This window comes from Hyperolius riggenbachi, chromosome 3 (assembly GCF_040937935.1).
Source record: "Hyperolius riggenbachi isolate aHypRig1 chromosome 3, aHypRig1.pri, whole genome shotgun sequence".
In the NCBI taxonomy this organism is placed as follows: domain Eukaryota; kingdom Metazoa; phylum Chordata; class Amphibia; order Anura; family Hyperoliidae; genus Hyperolius; species Hyperolius riggenbachi.
In genome coordinates, this window is record NC_090648.1 from 143,654,403 (window position 1) to 143,674,830 (window position 20,428).

General features: G+C 44.3%; 1 protein-coding gene across 1 annotated transcript in view; it reads left to right on the forward strand.

Annotated features, from left to right (window-relative positions):
• The first annotated feature begins 1,683 nt into the window (after positions 1-1,683).
• SMAD3 (SMAD family member 3) overlaps positions 1,684-20,428 on the forward strand; it is a 181,266-nt gene continuing 162,521 nt past the window's right edge. The window contains exon 1 of the mRNA XM_068275031.1: positions 1,684-2,145. Coding sequence (XP_068131132.1) covers positions 1,940-2,145 — 206 coding nt within the window. The 5' untranslated portion in view covers positions 1,684-1,939. The remainder of the gene's footprint in view (positions 2,146-20,428) is intronic.

Consider the following 20,428-nt stretch of genomic DNA (forward strand, 5'->3'; position numbering starts at 1 on the left):
GGGGTGCCAGTCTGCTGTAGCAGAAGCACAGTACATCAGCAAAGTGGGGTACAGGCAGGGGCATATCTGGGTAATATAGAGCATATGGCAAACACTGAAATGCCCCCCCCCCAACCTAGGTCAGAGCCCCCTTTCCCTCTAAAAACAGAAAACTTTCTCACGTACATGTGTTATGGTTGCCTTTGTTTTTTGGTTTGGGATACTGTTGAGTAGCCATGTTCCCCAGATAACCACATAAATTTGATCTGAGGTCTGAGTGGCACAGGGGCAGGCATGGCGTCTATGGTGCTGTGGCGCCCATGGCACGAGCCATACCTGTACCCTTCTAGATAGCCTCTGGGTACAGGGGTGACACTCTGAAGAGGGACAGGGGTGACAGTCTGTTGGAGCAGGAGCACAGTATACCAGCAGCGTGGAGTATAGGGGTGACACTATGAAGAGGGGCAGGGGTGACAGTCTGTTGCAGTAGGAGCACAGTATACCAGCAGCGTGGGGTACAGGGGTGACACTCTGAAGAGGGACAGTGGTGACAGTCTGTTGCAGCAGGAGCACAGTACACCAGCAGCGTGGGGTACAGGGGTGACACTCTGAAGGACAGTCACATGGGTGACAGTCTGTTGTTGCAGGAGCACAGTACACCAGCAGCGTGGGGTACAGGGGTGACACTATAAAGAGGGACAGTGGTGACAGTCTGTTGCAGCAGGAGCACAGTACACCAGCAGCGTGGGGTACAGGGGTGACACTCTGAAGGACAGTCACATGGGTGACAGTCTGTTGCAGCAGGAGCACAGTACACCAGCAGCGTGGGGTACAGGGGTGACAACTATAAAGAGGGACAGGGGTGACAGTCTGTTGCAGCAGGAGCACAGTACACCAGCAGCGTGGGGTACAGGGGTGACACTCTGAAGGACAGTCAGGGGTGACAGTCTGTTGCAGCAGGAGCACAGTACACCAGCAGCGTGGGGTACAGGGGTGACACTATAAAGAGGGACAGGGGTGACAGTCTGTTGCAGCAGGAGCACAGTACACCAGCAGCGTGGGGTACAGGGGTGACACTATGAAGGACAGTCAGGGGTGACAGTCTGTTGCAGCAGGAGCACAGTACACCAGCAGCGTGGGGTACAGGGGAGACGCTATAAAGAGGGACAGCCAGGGTGACAGTCTGTTGCAGCACAGTACACCAGCAGCGTAGGGTACAGGGATGCCACAGTCTCCTGCAGCAGAGGCACAGTACATCAGCAGAGTGGCGTACAGAGGTGGCACACTTAGAAAAAGGACATGGCACATTATGTTCTAGCAAAAGTTCAGTACATCAGCAGCTTGGGGGTAACACACTTCAATCTACACAAGCACGTCTCGGCAATCGGCATCTGCTCGATGCGTTCAGAGGCGGGACATTGGTGACACACTGTGACACACTCTGTGGCAAGCAGCACAAGCACTTCACTGCTCACTTCTCCCACGCACAGGAAAGTGACCACAGAACCGCGTCACCCGGCGGATTAATCCACAGAGCCTTGTCAATCATTACCCGCCCTGCCCTTTCTACATTCAGTAGCCTCTGGCCTATGATCTGCCGGGAAGAGGGGCGTCACCGAGTCGGGCGGAGCTACTGGGGTGTCTGCGGGACAAGGTGGGAGTGGCCGGAGCCATGGGCGGAGGAATACTCGCAGAGGGAGGGTAGTGACGCGGCTCAGGCTGAGTGGGGATGAAAAGTTAGGAGAGAAGAGGGGCAGAGGGGGAGAAAGTGAGGGCGCCGGGGTACGGGCACAAGCTGGACACACTGACTGCAGCTAGTGACAGCACAGCAGGGGGTGAGTGACTGTGAGGTGAGAGAAGTCTTGTGAGTGACAGGGGAGCCCCTCCTCATTCTGCACCCATCCTTCTTCCCACTCTCCATAGTGTGCTCAACTAAGTTTTTTTTTCTGGGGGGGCTGCCATGTCCTCCATTCTGCCCTTCACTCCCCCCATTGTGAAGAGGCTGCTGGGCTGGAAGAAAGGAGAGCAGAATGGCCAGGAGGAGAAGTGGTGCGAGAAGGCAGTGAAAAGCTTGGTGAAAAAGCTGAAGAAGACTGGACAGCTGGACGAGCTGGAGAAAGCACTGGCTACCCAGAGCATCAGCACCAAATGCATCACCATCCCCAGGTGAGGGCTGCAGCAGCCACCTCTCTGCCATCCCAGTCTGGCATGGGACTGGGCATAGGCAGGATAGCCGGGCACTGCTCATAACATTGTATCAAGATCTGGAGATACTTCATTCTCCTCAGTGTCACTTGTGTGCATGGTTGTTGTTATGGGCCTCGTGTATGCAAATGGTTGGAAAGAAAAGTTTTGTGTTGTCATTAGCAACCAGCTGTCACATTGCTCAGTTAACATCAACCAGTTTGGTTGCTATGGCTATCAAGAACATTTTATCAGAGCAGTTTCCATACAGCAGGATAAAAAAACGTAAAAAATGTTTAAACGTTTTCTGAGCACTGCTCACTCATGTTGCCATGGTGTTGTTTTAGGAACAGTTATATAATCAAGTTGATCCATGTATCAGCCATATAGAATTAGTTCTGATAAGATGTTATTTTCTTCTAATCATATCCAAACCTATTTCTATTGTACATGGTGAAATATATTACCCTCTAGGCTACATAGAAACAGTAAAGTGTTCTGAGAATCAGAACATTTTTGTATTTGCCCTTTCAGACAGACAAACAGATTGTATCTTCAGTTTACCATCAGATCCCCGCATCTTGAAATGTGCCGACAGGCTTTTGCATAAACTACATAAATGGCCTCAGACGTAGTAACAGAAATTTTCAGCATGCTGGACAGTCTGTCACAGATTTAGTCATGTTTTTTGTCATTTACTCTAGATAATATTATTTTGCTTTGGTATAGGGCTTTAGCTTCACATTGCACTGCAAAATGAATTAAAGTAATACTATCATTAAGTGCGCATGATGTATGTGAAAAAATGAAGATCAAACAGATAATGCTCATGCATGCAGCATACTGTAAAAAGGGCATATTGATGAAATAATGAGGTAGTAAAACAGTTACAAGATAAATTAGAGTTACAGATTGCCCATCAAGCTCATGGTTAACCAGAACTCCTAGGAGAGTGTAAGGGGCTGAAAGAGACCCTGTATATAGGTAGAACTAATGGGTGAGAAGCATTATTATGCATGTGATTTGTGGAATTGTGGAGGGTGAGGCACTGTTTGATCAATAATTAGATGAAACCAGTAAACCCCTGATCCTCAAAAGAATTGCAGATTTGTTGGCGCAGTTAAGTAGAGAACACTGACTGCTGGCACTGTCTTTGGGGCTTTTTGAGCGGCGCTAGTGTGCGAGTTTTGCACCTCACCACTGCCTGAAGTTTACACCTTGTGTGATGATGTTCCAGCAGTGATGTCTGCTCTGGGGGTGGTGGCTTAGTCAGTGTGGTTTGCGGCCGTTGTCTTGTTCCCGCACAGGCTTTGATGTGCATGCGCGCATGCTTTGGGTGGTGGTGCGGTTGTGGTGCGTACACGCAGGTGTGTCCATACATAATTACATACATTGTTTAGTATATAGAATGACAGGTCATATTATATGCTTGCCTGAAGAGGTATGTTTTTGGGACTGCATTTGGAGATTTTGCAGTTTAAGTGCCAAATGGATAGTGGGAGAGAATGCTTCTGGCTTGCAAGAGTGGGAAGAGATGACTAGTGGACGAGAGAAGATTTGCATTTGTAGTCTTTAGGGATTGTGAGTGCTATATGGATTGTGGAAGGGAGGTCTCCAGATTAAGGAAGAGGTTTTTGAGAATTCTTGCTTGTGAGTATGAGAAGAGGTAACTAGAAATTATGACAGGAGGTGCCAGTACTTCCATAGGAATAAACTGGGCCTTAAGTCAGGGATTGCAGAGGGCACAACAACTTAAGCTTAAAGTTTTCAATGGTTGAGAATGACCGATGTGTTTAGGAAGGGAATTCTAGAGGATGGGTGTGGCTCCTGAAAAGTCCTGTATATGCATTTGCAAAGATATGCAGTGGAGGAAAGAAGAAGGTTGTCCAGAGCAGAGGTTGCGGTTGGGCTGGTATCTGGGAACAAGTGAGGAGATGTATGGAGGTAAAGATTGTGGTGAGCTTTACACGCAGAATTACTGCCATCCTCAGGGATTGGGACCAAAACCCTTGAGTGACAGTTCAGGCTGTGTTCTGTACAGATAAGTCATCAGCATGTGGGCTAGCAACGTATTCTGTGCTATAGGGGGTTAGGAGGGCCAACGATGGAGAGTCACACAGTGGACAAGATGAGTAGAACAATGGGGCTGCCTCAGCTGAGAACCATAGTGTGTGTACAAAGCTTAGGCCAAAGTTAGGACCTTGAAGGCTGAGGAGCTGGAAGAGAATTCTCTGGTGGGTTTTGGTCTGTTAGCTGGTAGGTCACAGTGAAGAGTGTTGCAGTAGTCAAGGTGGAATATTATTAGGCCATGCACTAGTAGTGCCCTAAATGAGAAAGGGATGTGACAGATGACAGTAGGTGTTTATAAATATACATCTGGAATGCTGGATCTTTAGGTGATGTCAGGGGACTACTGTACACATGCTAGATTCCCAGCCAAGAAGGTCCTTAACGGCGAGTTTAATCCAACGTATGCACATAGCTTAAAGTGTATCTGAGATAAACTGATGCAGAGGATTTTTACTTCCCTGAGGCTTCCTCCAGCCCCTGTAGTTTGTCAGCTCTTTCACCATCCTTCTGGTGACCCTTGATTGTGCCACTGTCAGCCCTGTAAAGTCAGTTCCGGCCGTGAGCACCCCTCTTGGTCAGGAGCGTTTTGTGCATGTGCAGTTTGCTAAGACCGTTACTTGGCCTGTGCAATAATGGAGGAGGGGCGTGGCCCAGAACAATGCATGTCCAGTGGTCCACAACCCATATAGATTGCGGTCTTCACAGGAGCATATTGGATTGGACCGAGAGGACAGCGATGGAGCTGATGGACTACAGGGGGCTGGAGGAAGCCCCAGGTAAGTGAAAATCCTTTGCATCAGTTCATTTCAGGTTTACTTTAAGCTTTTCTGTGAAACCAGATGGTGGCATAACGGATAGCACTCTTACCTTTCAGCATTTGAGTCTTAGGTGCAAATCTCCACCAGGAAAATAATGGGGCTATTAACTTGACATTTACATCAGATATCGGCAACAATCCAAGTAATCCACACATACAAAGAAATAAAAAACAAATATGCTAATAAATTATGTGTAGGAAGGTGGAATGACACAACAAATCGGAATTGAACGCATAGATAAGGAGTTGCAAAAAAGCATGGAAAGGCAATAAATCAGCTGAAATCTGTCAGTAGTTTCAGAAAGACCTGGATTTAGCAGGCACAGTTGTTTAAAAGGAAATAATAAGTAATGCACTCAACCGGCAAGGCCTCCACTGCTGAAGAAAAAGCATGCTGACACCGATTTAAAGTTTTCTGCTCAACATTCAGATGAGCCAGTGAAATACTGGGAGATTATTGTCTGGTCATATGAAACCAAAATTGAATTCTTTGCATGTCATTGGACACACCATGTTTGGAGGAGACATGGGACTGCACATCATACCAAAAACACCATACCAATAGTGAAGTTTGGAGGTGGAAGCATCATATAAAGAGAATTTTAAGCACATAATGCTAGCAGACTCCATACAGTTGAAGGACTGATGAATGGAGAAAAGTATCGGGATATTCATGATAGTCTGCTGCCATCTCCTAGGATTCTGAAGATGAAAGGAGGATGGCCATTTCACCAAACACACAGCCGAGGAAACTCTAAATTGGTTTCAGACCATGAGAATAAATCTGACAGAATGGTTCAGTCCCATCTCTTATTGAAAATCTATAGAAAGAACTCAGGATCTGATTTCATAGGAGAGGCCTCTGAAGCCTTCAAAGTTTGAAGAATGTTTTATGTGGAAGAATGGGCAAAAATCACACCAGAGTATAGTTCCTGACTAGTTTCTCCACAGAGGCATCTTGATGTTGTGGTTACCAACAAAGGCTTTTATTCTAAGTATTAAAATGAATGGGAATAGAAAATAAATAAACCAGATACTTACCTAAGGAGAGGGAAGGCTCTGGGTCCTATAGAGCCTTCCCTCTCCTCTCTTGGTCCCCATTCCAGTGCTTGCTCCCTGGTAGCAATATTTGACCAGTTTCGTCTAACACTGCTCGTTCCACCGCAGAAGGAGGCATTCAGAAAGTCTTCGGTAGCCTGAGTGCCCCAGAAGATGGGCCGCTCCGCACTGCGCATGCACGAGCGCCCTCTCTCACGCACTCGTGTGTGCCCTGTATGGAACCACCTGTCTTTGGGGTGACTCAGCCCCTCAAACACTTCTGAAGTCCCCCATGGTGGGTTATTCAAACGGAGGAGCTGCCGCTGCAATGAAGGCACCGGGAGAGGAGAGGGAATGCTCTATAGTACACAGAGCCTTCTCTCTCCTTAGGTAAGTATCTGGTTTATTTATTTATTTTTGCATACCATTCTCATTAGCTTTAAAGTGTACCTGTGGGAAATAAAAGTTCAAAGTTAGATACTTACCTCCGTAGAGAGAAGCCTCTGTATAATCCTGAGGCTTCCCCCATGCTCCTCGCCACCATCGATCCAGTGCTGGTACCTTCCGCACATATTGGTTAAGGGCTTAGCTGTGCACGAGGCTGTAGAAGAAGAAGAGGGTCCCAGCAAGCAGCGGTTGGGTGGAGGAGGAACGGAGAAACCTGCTGATCATCCAGAGGCTTCCCTCTAATGAAGTGAGTATCTAACTCTTGCTTTTTCTTTTCTCACAGGTTTACTTTAAGTAATTTTCAATAACCGTGTTCAATACTATTTCCCTGTACCATTCCACCTTACTACACATAACTTAATTCATGGACTTAGTCGTTTTGATTTCTTTTGTATTCGTGTAATACCTGGGTTGTCACCGGCATCTGATGCAAGTTTCATGCCTGAGAAATGTATTTACTGAGAAAAACCTTGTTTAATACTTTTCCCCACTGTATTTTTACCCTATTTTTCCGTGGGTTTCCTCTGAGCACTAAGGTTTCCTTCCATGTCCAAAACACATATTTCAGATGTGGGAGTAAATTCAATAAACAAAAATGCTAAGATTTTTCATTACAGACTGTGGTAGGGGTTAGACTGGGGACTCCTTTGAGGGATAGTGACATAGTTAGTGACGTGACTATGCAAGGTGCTCAGGAAAATGTCAGCATTATATACCGTAAATAAATCACAGTGATAAAACTGTAACTTTTTGATTATGGCCCAGATTTACGTAGGTTCTGTAGAGCTGGAGATTATTGAATCGGGGCAGCACGGTGGCGTAGTGGTTAGCTCTCTCGCCTTGCAGCGCTGGGTCCCTGGTTCGAATCCCAGCCAGGGCACTATCTGCAAAGAGTTTGTATGTTCTCTCCGTGTCTGCGTGGGTTTCCTCCGGGCACTCCGGTTTCCTCCCACATTCCAAAAACATACGGATAAGTTAATTGGCTCCCCCTAAAAAAAAATTGGCCCTAGACTACAGTACTTACACTACATAATATAGACATATGGCAATGGTAGAGATTAGATTGTGAGCTCCTTTGAGGGACAGTTAGTGACAAGATATATATATATATATACACTGTACAGCGCTGCGTAATATGTCGGCGCTATATAAATACTAAAAATAATAATAATAATAATAATAATAATAATAAAGAGCCTAACTGATCCTGTAGTCCTTGTTAGGATGTATTAAACATTGTTTACTAATAGGTGGGAAGAGTTTGCAATCATCACATGTGTCTCACCATAGTGAGATGTGTAGAAAGTCTAGTGAATAAACAGTTTTGCAATTGCAGTTCTGAGCACCCACTCTCAATGCAAAAATCTAGGTTTTATGAAAAAACTAGAAGAAGCCCACCCATTGAAAAACGGGCACTAGGCCTTAGCCGCGACTCCCCCACAACGCACACATGGTCGTGACCCCTGCGCACATGCATACCCGCAGTCACACCACTGTGCATGCCTATCCCACCTCCGCTGTCCGAAGACCATCCACGTGCCACACGTGCGCCAGGCATGACGCAGGAGGATGCAGGACAGGGAGATTATTATATAGGATAGTTCTTGCTGCAGAACCATGCGGGTGGCTGCAGTGGCGCAGTGGCCAATTCATAACAATAACAATAGCAGCCTTTCCTGTGGTCTGATATGAGCCAGATGAGCGTTAAAGAGAATCTGTACTCTAAAATTCTTACAATAAAAACCATACCATTCATTATGTTCTCCTGGGCCCCTCTGTGCTGTTTTTGCCACTCTCTGCTGCAAACCTGGCTTGTAATTGCAATTTTTAGGCAGTGTTTACAAACAAAAGACATGGCTGCTAAAAGCTTGTGATAGGCTCAAGTAAGCAGAGTGTGTGAGTCACACAGAGCCTGCAGGGGGCCTGGAGAGGGTGTGTATAGCTTCCAACCAATCACAGGCAGCACAGCAAATTCCAGCCAGACTGCCTGAGCCCGACAGACCCGACAGAGGAGAGAAGATTAGATCATATAACAGAGATAACACAGCCACTGTGCAAGTAGGAAAGGCTGCAGTAAGCCAGACCACATTAGGACAGGCATAGGAACTTTTAGGATAGAAGAAATAAGGATGAACATTTTGTTACAGAGTCTCTTTAAAGTGGATCCGAGATGAAAAACTAACTATAATAAGTAACTTATTATATATCTATATATCTTATCTAAAGTTTAGATAGTTTACACAGCAAATCTAGCTGCAAACAGCTTCAATTGAATATGATTATTTCTTCCTGTGATACAATGACAGCAGCCATGTTGTTTGTAAACATTACACACAGGCAAGCTTATCTGCATCTTCAGCACTTAACCTGTGAAAAAAACATAACCCCCCTCCCTCCTCCCCTCTGTCTCTGAAATCTCTGGCTAGTAATACCTCCCCCTCCTGCCCAGGCTGAGCTCCCATGAGCCCTTGCTACTGTCTGAAACTGCCAAGGTTTTCTGAAAAGCTGTGGGCGAGGCTTGTTTAGTTTATAGGGAGTTAGAGTATTAAAACAAAAACAAAAAAGTATTTGGCTTGAGGAATGCCCTATAAACAATAGGAAAAGAACACAATTATGCAATGAGTAAAAGTTCGTCTTGGATCCACTTTAAGCATTTTGCCACCAATCACAGGCCAGATTTTCTCGACTTATGTTTTCCAGGCACAGAGACACTTATGCTTCATACACACTTGAGATAAAAGTCTTTGGAAAAGGCAAGATCACAGACCAATCTTACCACCCTTCATGTAGTATGAGAGCCATACTCTACACAGTCTATTCTATGGAGCTGCACTCCCCATCAGATAAAATCTTTGCAAGATGCTGCACACAAAGATGCCCGTACACACTCAAAAGATCATTATCTGCAAAAGATCTGTTCCTGCAAAATATCCATTCCTGCAAAATGCATTCAAAGTCTATGAGATCTGCAGATCATCATACACACTTGGTTTAACAGACAATCATCTGCAGATCATCTGCAGATCAGATCCACCAGGATGGATTTTCAGATCTGCAGATGATTGCCAGATATGCAGATGACGTCTGTTAAACCAAGTGTGTATGATGATCTGCAGATCTCATAGACTATGAATGCATTTTGCAGGAATGGATATTTTGCAGGAACAGATCTTTTGCAGATAATGATCTTTTGAGTGTGTACAGCATCTTTGTGTGCAGCATCTTGCAAAGATTTTATCTGATGGGGAGTGCAGCTCCATAGAATAGACTGTGTAGAGTATGGCTCTCATACTACATGAAGGGTGGTAAGATTGGTCTGTGATCTTGCCTTTTCCAAAGACTATAGTCTGATGTGTGTATGCACCTTTAGTAATCCTTTCTCAATGTGTGCAATGTTATTCGCCTGAATCTTGCATGTAAAAACATAATAAATGACATTCTGTATTCATACACCCACTACGTCTGCTGCACATGTCATAGTTTCAGCTTATCATAACTGTGGTTACAAAGCGGAGGCATTTCTGTGGTGTCACCAGTAATGTTTCATACATTTGTGTATTAAAGCAAAAGTCACACAGCTTACCGCAGGCTATTTACTATTGAAATATGTCACCACGTTGTTTGTAAGCGCACCTCTCTGCTGTAAAGCGTGCAGTCAAATGAACTGATCCGCATGAATTAAGAGAAGACACAATATATTAGGAGCTTAAATATGTGGAGTATGTTTACACTGCTTTAGTAAGGAAGTGTTTTCTAGGAAAGACACACGGGTTGAATTACTGAAACAGCAATGATCACTGTGCTGGGTGATGGGTGTGTCTGTGTTTACTTTCAACACACAATCAAGTGTGGTGGAATAAAAAAAAAAAGTGAATCTGCTTGATTCAATGTTGGCTACATACACAGGTTTACTGATAGCCATTTATATAGCCAGTCACCATGACATGTGCATGTTACTGGAGTGGCTCTGGCAAGAAGGGCATGTGAGCACATGTACAGGGATGAGTGAAGGTGGGGGAGGGGCTGAATGGACTCACTGCTGAAAATAGTACAGTTGTATAACTGTAATTTAGCAGTTTTCACAGTAGGTATAATTCAGCTGAAGGAATTTCCCCGGTGTCTAAATATACTCCACACATGTCATTAGTCAGCTTTTGTTAACCTTCAAAACACTGGCATTTGAAACCGTTCTACTTTAAGGCCTCTTTCACAGTGGGACGTTGCATTTGATGTGACGTTAAAGTCACACAAAGTGCCCCTAACGCAGCGCATGTAGGTTATGAAATTGGATGTTATTTTGCACCGCGTTATGTGTCTCTTGGTGCATCGTTTTCATCGCATACTGATGGAACAAATACGGCGCATGCGTTACATTAAAAAAACAACATTACTGAGCATGTGCAACGCACATAACGTAGCAGATACATTGCTAAACGCACAGCATGCAGTACTTTTTATTAACGCTATAACGCTACACGTTACACACTAACGCAACGTGTGCACTGTGAATGTCGCACAAACTTTGCATTGCTGTGCATTACTCTGCGTTAAAGTATTTTATAATGTGCGACTTTAACGTCGCACTGTGAAAGAGCCCTAAATGTCAATGAAAAAAAGGTGAGATTTCTTCACAGTATAACAACTAGTACTGGTGTGTAGTTGCTCTGGATGATGCAGAGGCTTCTCCAGTCCTCATCCACCTCACTGCTGCTCGCCGGCACCCTCTTCTTCATAACCGCATTCCATCCGTGTATGAGTGCAGCTGCACCATGCAGGCGCAAGTACAGCCTGCGCAGTAGCACATAGCGGCTCATGACGGGAGGAAAAAGTCACCCATGAGCGGCTGTGCAGTGCAGCCATACCCGTACACAGACAGAGCTGCGGCCATAAGAGCGTATTCAACAAGGGTTGTCAAATGTGTTCAAGGGGTCCCAGTGCTGGAACAGCGAGATTGAGTAGGATGGGGGGGTGCTGGAACGGCAAGATCGACGAGGATGCAGGGGCGCTGGAATGGCGAGATGGGGGAGTGTTGGAACAGCGAGATGGAGGAGAATGGGGAAGCCTCTGGACAATCCAGAGACTTCCCTCTATTGAGGTAAGTATTTTTCATGTTTTTTTTCTCATAGGTACACTCTAAAGAACAAGCGACACCCATGCTAACCTAGAAATAAAAAACACATATATAAGTAGATAAATACTACCTCTACTTACATAACAGATGTATTGTGCTATCCATGTAATGATTCCTGTGAATTGTACAAAGGAAAAGCAGAACATCCTATTCTAGGCAGTGGCCATTTTGCCAAGCTAATGCTGACATCATATCCTCCCTGACTCTTGTTTTCCCCCCCTCCCTTCTCTTGCTCATTGTGTATTCATTAGCTGCCCTCCTCCCAGAGTCTTTTTTTTATTTACACATCCAATCACTGAGTCACCATAGCCTTGCTTGTAAACACAAGTGATCAGCTAGGCAGGGAAATAAATGGAAGAGGAGGAATATATTATAGATAAAAAGAACTCCCAGCATTCAAAAGAACTCCCAGCATTCAAAAAGAACTCCCAGCATTCAACTTTTTGGCACTGTTTGGCACTAGGGCCAGTGCTCCTTTAGTATGTAATAACTCCAAACCATAACAGCAGAAAAAAGTTTTGAATGCAGGATTAGCATCTTTATCACTTAGTGCTCGTTTCCACTATTGCGGTGCAGAATCGCCTGGATTCCACCGCTGTTGAAATTGCATGAAATAGCATGCGGATGCGAATTTTTTCGTGTTTTTTGCATAGGTGAGGGTATTTGCGAATTTAACCATGTCACTGCCTGTTTGAAGTTACATTGGTACCTATGCGAATTCGCATGAAAATTCGCATACCATAGCCGCATGCGAATTTCCTATTAAATACATTAGCGGCGATTCGCATGCATTCCACTCGTAGGCGAATTCGTTGGCTCTTTTGTGCGTTTTTTTACCGCTGAAAAAAACGCACCTCAACAATGCTACAGTGGAAACAGGCCCATCCACTTGCATTACATGTGCGAATCCGCATGCGTTGGACGCATGCGGATTCGCGATAGTGGAAACGAGCCCTTAACCTCCCTGGTGGTAAGCCCGTGCTATGCCGCGCAGGAGGATTTCTGAGGCCCCGCTGGGCCGATTCACATAATTTTTTTTTGCAACGTGCTAGCTGCGTGTGCATTCTGATCGCCGCCGATCGCCGCGCTGCCCCCCCCCCAGACCCCGTGCGCTGCCTGGCCAATCAGTGCCAGGCAGCGCTGAGGGGTGGATCGAGACTCCCAATGACGTCGGTGATGTCATCCCGCCCCGTTGCCATGGCGACGGGGGAAGCCCTTCAGGAAATCCCGTTCTTTGAACGGGATTTCCTGATGAAAGATCGCCGGAGGCGATCGAAGTGGGCGGGGGGATGCCGCTGCACAGCGGCTATCATGTAGCGAGCCCTAGGCCCTAGATTTGCAGCAGATTCGACCATCAGATAGATTTCTGTCAGATGCCTGTCAGGTCGAATCTGATCTGACACATCTGTATCTGATGTTTGCCACACACTAGGAATAGATTTCCAATAGATTTCAGATTGTTGCGGTAAATGTGTTAAGTGTTCGGTAACTTTGCGGTAATTGGTCGGTAATATGTGTGGAAATAAAGCTTTTTTGACCACTGGAGGGCAGCCCATATGCTTGCCACCCATTACACAGAGACGACCCAGGATAGCCTGTCACATTTAAAGTGGGACCTCAACTCTTGTGCAGGACAGAAGGAAAACATATAGAAATGCACCCTGTATGTATATAATTTAGCCTGTCTAATTCCCCCTCACTTGTGACTAATCACAACTGCAATTTGAGCTCTCAGCTGTGCCAGTTGGCTGCCTCACCAGAGCAGGTTGCCTTGCCAGAGCAGCTAATGTGTAAACACAGAATGTTAACCCTATGCCTGCTTCCATTAAAGCAGGAAGTACACACACTGGAGATGTATTCCAGGATTTGTATTAGCTGTAACAAATAAATGTTTTTCTTTAAAGGTTATTATGCTGCTGCTTATCTTATAGAGCAGAGAGGAATTTCCTTCTCGGCATCTATAAAATCATCTAAAAGACTACGAGGTCTAAAAGTGCGCCTTGAGATTAGACACACTCGTGTCCTCTGCCTCCCTCTATGTAAAACTGACATAAACTCCAGCAAACAAAGCTCAAAAGGCTCCATCCTAAAGGTCAACAGCGGAGAAGTGAAAATTATCACCTGCCATTTGTAGGTGATAAAAAAAATCCTTAATTAACACTAACTATTCAAGTAAGAATCTCAAATTGGAGATACATTTTGAGGTAATTACCACACTTTTACCACAAGAGGTAATTTAGGGAGGAAAAAAAATGGTGAATTTCAAAATGGAGATATTTTGGTCGATAATTATCACTACCTAAATGATCTCATGCGGTAACTCATTGTGAATAGGGCCCAATCCCCCATAGCATATCACTAGACACAGATCAACAAAATAGCCCTTTGCTCATACTTACCCATCTACCTGATGCCACGCACACATGTACCTGTAGTTTCACCCTCACCTTATAAGGGAACAGATAAGCTGCAAATGTGATTGGCTGGTTGTCTGTACTGTACTGAGGCTTATATGTGTAGAATGAATAGCAGGTTTTGTATTTACCATACTTGGGATCATTGAGATGTCATCATTTACCATTATCTTATCCATGATGCAATCTTCCTAGAGAAGGAAACAGCTTCTAGGAAGATTCAGACTGTAATCGTCCTGTGCTTACAGCTGGAAATTGGCAGCCAGTTTGTGTGATAACACTATCGCGCTGTACCTTTGACACTGTATGTGTAACTGTGTGTTTGCTTTGCTTTCATTCACAAATAAATAGGATATTGTATTACATGGTATCTGTCACTATCTCATTCAACGTACATTCCAATATTTGTTTACATACAGCAGGCGTGTGCAGCCAGTGATGTGTAACAGGGAGTGGCAGTGTTGATAGACATAGGTGTGATCCTTGCCCAGATAGGACTGTGTATGCACTTAAAGAGGAATCAAATTCTGGAGAATAAAATGAACGGACACACAATCCCTGGTTCTTGCATATTGCGTGGAATATATCATAAGGCGCATTGCTTGCAGTGTCCTGAGTTGCACATAAACCACTTGTACATTTATAACACACTCAGCAAGGACAGGCTGGACTAGAAGATAGGATAAGGGCACTTCCATAACAGTTGCAATGACTAGAGGGTGGCATCAAGTAGAGTCATTAGCATTTTGGGGGGTGGGGGGAGTAATACATTGCCCTCACCCCTACCTCCCTTCCTTCCCCTTTTCCCAGTGTTCATGCCCAAATACCTAATTTGAATGTGTATTGTAAACAGAACACTTTAATTTTCCTCCAAAAGTAACCTTTACTTCTAAATGAAAAACATAATTTCATTAAAGCTTTTAGCAGCATTAAATATTCATTTGTATTCTCTTGGGTTTACTGCTTTGAAGAGTTTAGGCTCCTTTATGTCTAGGGCTTCCCTAGGTAGAGACTGTAAATGTATGTTATTGAAACCTTATTTTCCAGTACTTTATACTCCAGAGATATCAGTATTTACATATAGCTCAGTGATTAGAAGTAGACAGGAGCTAATCAGTAAAGTTGCTCATGTGTAGCAGAACTCAGGGAGAAGCATGTGATAAGTTTCATCAGGTGATAAATTTGCAAGGCTCTGGTTTGCTGTGCTCACTTCCTGGCTTAGCTTACACTGAAATTGGAAAATAAACCTGCAACTGCAATGGAAGTAATGCTTGGAGTACACAATGAGATTTTTCAGCAGATTTACTGTATGGTCAATTTCCCATCGTTTTTCTTATCGATTTCCATTCACTTATATGAGGAATTGATCAGAAAAACTATCGAAAATAAGATCGGACCTGTCGGAAATTATCTATTGAAATGTGATGCACAATCTATGCACCCCAGGGATGGCAATGTTGTATCTTGGAACAAGTAGTTCAATATTCACTAATATTCACCAATCCAGTAAAGGTTACACCATGAGGGGAGGGTGTCATCCTTTAAACTCTCTTGGATCACTGGCTGGTGCACACTACAAGAGCTTTTTAACCACCCTGGCGTTCTATTAAAATCGCCAAGGTGGCAGCGCAGCAGTTTTTTATTTTATTTTTTAAATCATGTAGCTAGCCTAGCGCTAGCTACATGATAGCCGCTGTGCAGCGGCATCCCCCCACCCCTTCTGATTGCCTCCGGCGATCAGAGCAAACAGGAAATCCCGTTCAGAACGTGATTTCCTGCTTGGCTTCCCCCATCGCCATGGCGACGATCGGGATGTCATGGCGTCGGAGGGAGTCCCGATCCACCCCATAGCACAGCCTGGCCAATCCCCGCCTGGCTGGCCAGACTGCGCAAGGGGGGGGGGCTGTAACGCGGCGGGTAGCGGCGCATCGGCGGCGAGCGGCGGCGATCGATCACAACACGCAGCTAGCAAAGTGCTAGCTGCGTGTTTTTAAAAAAAATATTGTGAAAATCGGCCCACCAGGGCCTGAGCAATCCACCGCGGCGGTCATGGACGAGCTGAGCTCGTCATTACTACCAAGGTGGTTAAACACTAGAGATTTTAAAAGGGAATTTTTACAAAATCACATCGCTCCAGTGAGAACATTCACATAGGATAACATTAGCAAGAGCTTTTAAAATCACAAAGCGCTTAGAAAATCTCTTGTAGTGTGCACCAGGCCTAATATGTGTTTTTTTTGGGTTGTCTCATGCACTCACTGCCCCACAATTATATTCTTCATATCTGTGAGTTGAACATGCTTTATGCAAGTCCATTAACCATCAGCCTTTTTAACAAGACTTTTTGTTTTTACTTTTAAAAAAGTTATGCAGCGTGCAGTTGCTGAGAAAGGGAGCGGGGGATGTGTTAAATGCATTTACGTTGTGACTTGAGGCTGCTTTCACAGTAAGACGTTACAGGCGCACGTTAGTGCAGAATGTAAAGCAAGCCCAACTCACAGCAATGTAAAAGCAATGGGCTGTTCACAGTGCCCACGTTGCGTTACATTGTAACGCTGCACGTTCTGTGAAAGTGCAGCATACTGTGCGTTAGTTAGACTGCTTGCCCATGCGCAGTAATTAGCCACATGGCTAATTAATATTCACTGCACTGCTGACGTGCAGTGTTTTCTTCCTGGAGCGGCCGCTTTGTGCGCTGATTGGCTGGCGGGACTACGTGATGCGGAGTCCGCATCACATGGTCCCGCCAGCCAATCAGTGCCACGGAGATGCAGTGCGCACAAAGAGCTGCATAACGCGGCTCACTCTGGCATCCTCCTTGAACACCACCAGGCGTTGCGTTAGGGGCACGTTATGCGACCATAACGTCCCCTAAAACGCAACGTCTTGGTGTGAAAAAGGCCTTATAGTTCCAGTAGTAAGTGGCTGGATAGTGTACTATTGGCTGGATGGTGTACTAGTGGTTGGATAGTGTACTGGTTAAGGGCTCTGCCTCTGACACGGGAGACCAGTGTTTGAATCTCGGCTCTTCCTGTTCAGTAAGCCTGCACCTATTCAGTGAGGAGACCTTGGGCAAGACTCACTAACACAGCTATTGCCTATAGTGCGCATCCTAGTGGCTGCAAATCTGACACTTTGAGACCGCCAGGAGAAATGTGTAGCATTTGCCTGTCTTTGTCAGTATAACTTTACATTTGTGACATGCTGTTTATTCAGAAGTCAGTTATTTTTTATTGGGGTTCTTTATGAAGCTGTGATAGATGTCTGTATTGGTAATGGAGCTGCAGCCTTGGCTTCACATATGACTGGACTGGTGGGGCAAAGTAAGGTAAGTCAGGGTGACTGAGGATATTCTCCTGCCATCGGTAATAGGATACAGGATTGCAGGTGTGCAGGAGTTTGCATATCTGCAGGCGAAGTTATGATAACATTATACTTGTGGAATCTCTTTCTTCTCAGTAATGTTAGTAATACACTTGTGCCCTCCTCCCACACAGTGCTGCATACAGGTCTAGGGGCCGGTGACTTCTATCCTCACCAGTAAGTGCCGATCTGCAGAACATATTGTTTCATCTCTCGAGGATTTATCATAACAAATCAGAGGGGTTGTAGTTCTGAATGTTTAAATTCATTATAATTGCGGGCTTGTTAACCCTCCCCCCATCCTGCTGTATCAGGTTGCAACATAAGAGCCCTGTTTCAATTAATGATAACCATCTGTACATGTGGATTTCTGTGTATGCAGATGTTATTCTCACTATGGAACCCTGGCAGGGCAGAGGGGGCGAGGAGCAGTAGTCTAGATGGATTCACTTTTATTGCCTCCCGCAGCTGCACTACTAGACTCAATGAGCAAATTTTCAACTCTAAATGCAGAATAGAGGCGGCAAATGTCGCTTCTTTTTGCAAATGAAAACATTGGATTTTCATTTAATGGTCATCAACCTTTCTGTAAAGGATTACATGTGTACAGTTTGGATGTTAATGTAGAGATTGTATTGGTTCTGTTCCAGAGCCATAAATAAGATAAGTACATCTTTGTGCAGAGGGAGTAGCTTGCTTGGTAACTTCAACCTGGCACTCATTTTGAGCTTTTCAGCAGAGTTCATTACTTTGTCATTGCTTCATGATCTTTGTGTGCTAATGCCAAAGATCTGGTGGCGATAATGTGGTTTCCTAATAAACCCGCAACATGTTATGCTTTCAGTTACCTTAATGCAAAAGATTGTTTTGCTTGCACAGAAAATAGAAAACTTCAGTTCATTGACGTCACATTATTGTTCTCATAAGGCATTTGTAGCGCACTGACAGTTTTTGTAATGCATTAAAGAGACTCTGTAACAAATTTTTCAGCCTTAGTTCTTCTATCCTATAAGTTCCTATGCCTGTTCTAATGTGCTCTGGCTTACTGCAGCCTTTCCTAATTGCACTGTCTCTGTAATAAATCTTATCTCCTTTCCTCTGTCGTGTCTGTCGGGCTAAGGCTTAAATGTGTGGAATGTGCAGGGCTGCTTGTGATTGGATAGAAGCGATACACACCCTCTGCAGGCCCCCTGCACACTCTGTATGACTTACACACTCTGTTTATGTGAGCCTATCACAAGCTGGTTAGTTTGTTTGTAAACACTGCCTAAAACTGTTAATTACAAGCCAGGATTGCAGCAGAGAGTGGCAGAAACAGCACAGAGGGGCACAGGAGAAAATAAGGAATAGAATGGTATGCTTTCTAGTGTAAGAATATTAGAGTACAGATTCTCTTTAAGGAGTACACCGAACAATATCTGTCACTAGGGCTCCCTCAGAAGACTTACAGTCTAGTCGCCACACCTTATTTTTAAGGCCTATTTGGAAAAATTTCAGTTAAAGTGAACACGAGGTGATATAGAGGCTGCCATATTTATTTCCTTTTAAACAATATCAGTTGCCTGGCAACCCTGCTAGTCTGTATGGCTACAGTACTGTCTGCATCACATTAGAAAAGAACATGCAGCTTATCTTGTCATTCTGACAAGATTGTCAGAAACCCCTGACCTGCTGCATGCTTGTTCAGGGTCTATGGCTGAAAGTATTAGAGGCAGAGGATCAACAGGATAGCTAGGCAACTGGTATTGGATAAAAATAAATAAATATGGCAGCCTCCACATCAATTTCACCTCAGATTCACTTTAACTGGCCAATTTGTTATTGGTATGTGGGGGAACACTCTTGCAACACAGTGAGAACATATGGGCCTGCGATTAACTTTTCCTCCTGAGTTTTCTCCTAGTAGATCATTTTTCATCTTTTATTTAAAGTAACTTTTCAGCATTCTGCAGTTGAAAAGGTACCAAAAAGTAGTACTGTCAACATTATTTTGAGTATTATTTTGGTTGCTGGTGATTTAAAAGGCATTTTATTTACAAGTCAAAAAATATCACCTAGGAGAAAACTCAGGAAAAAAAGCAATTTGCATATGGGCTCAAGACTCCATCCAGTTAATGTCTTGGTTGGGAAATGAGAAATGTTTACAATGAAATACATTAAAACACATTAGTATTCAGTGATGCTTTTGATTCTGCTGACGTAACCGTTGAAGGCTTCAGTATCTTTGCATGTCATGTCGAGCAGGTGCCCCAATTTTAAGCTCCATAAAGGAAACTTCCCTAAATGATGTCCACTGTTTATTTGAGTGAGGTGACTTCATGTGTAAATATCACTTCCTTCCTTTCCCTTTATTCTCTGGCTTGACATCAGCATTTCTAAGTGCTGTTATGTAGCAGCTCCCTCTGATTACATATTACGTAGTCAAGCTGAAAAACAACTCTTCTGTCTCATGCAGCGTTTTACAAGTGGCAGAAGTTTTGGTCCAGAGGAAAACAGCTGCAGCCAGTTTTTGATACTCCTTTCTGTCCTCACAAGGTTAATTAGAGAAGTATATGAATCACAGTTGGATGTTTCTATATTCCAGCAATTATATCTTAAGCATAGGAAGATAATGAATGATTTTGCCCAAACTATATTATTCAGAGTTGCATTACTGAGCTGATCCATATAAGGTATAATCGTTATAGTAAACTCTGATATAGTAAAACTTCAGGTATAACTTAATGTCTAGGCCCCAGCCAAGTGCCGTTAAAGCGGACCCAAACCAAACATTTTTTTAATTCAAAATATTTAGTTGCACCACTCTGACACATACAAAGATAAATAAACACTCCTTCAAGCCTATGAGCATTTCAGTGCCTGCTTTTCACCCTTCTCTTTTCATAACTAGGGTTATACAGGTGGCAGCCATTACTTCTGAGCTTAGTAGGAGGTTTTAGATCATGGGTGTGTTTTTCATCAGCTACCCTCCCTCACAGGGGCGTC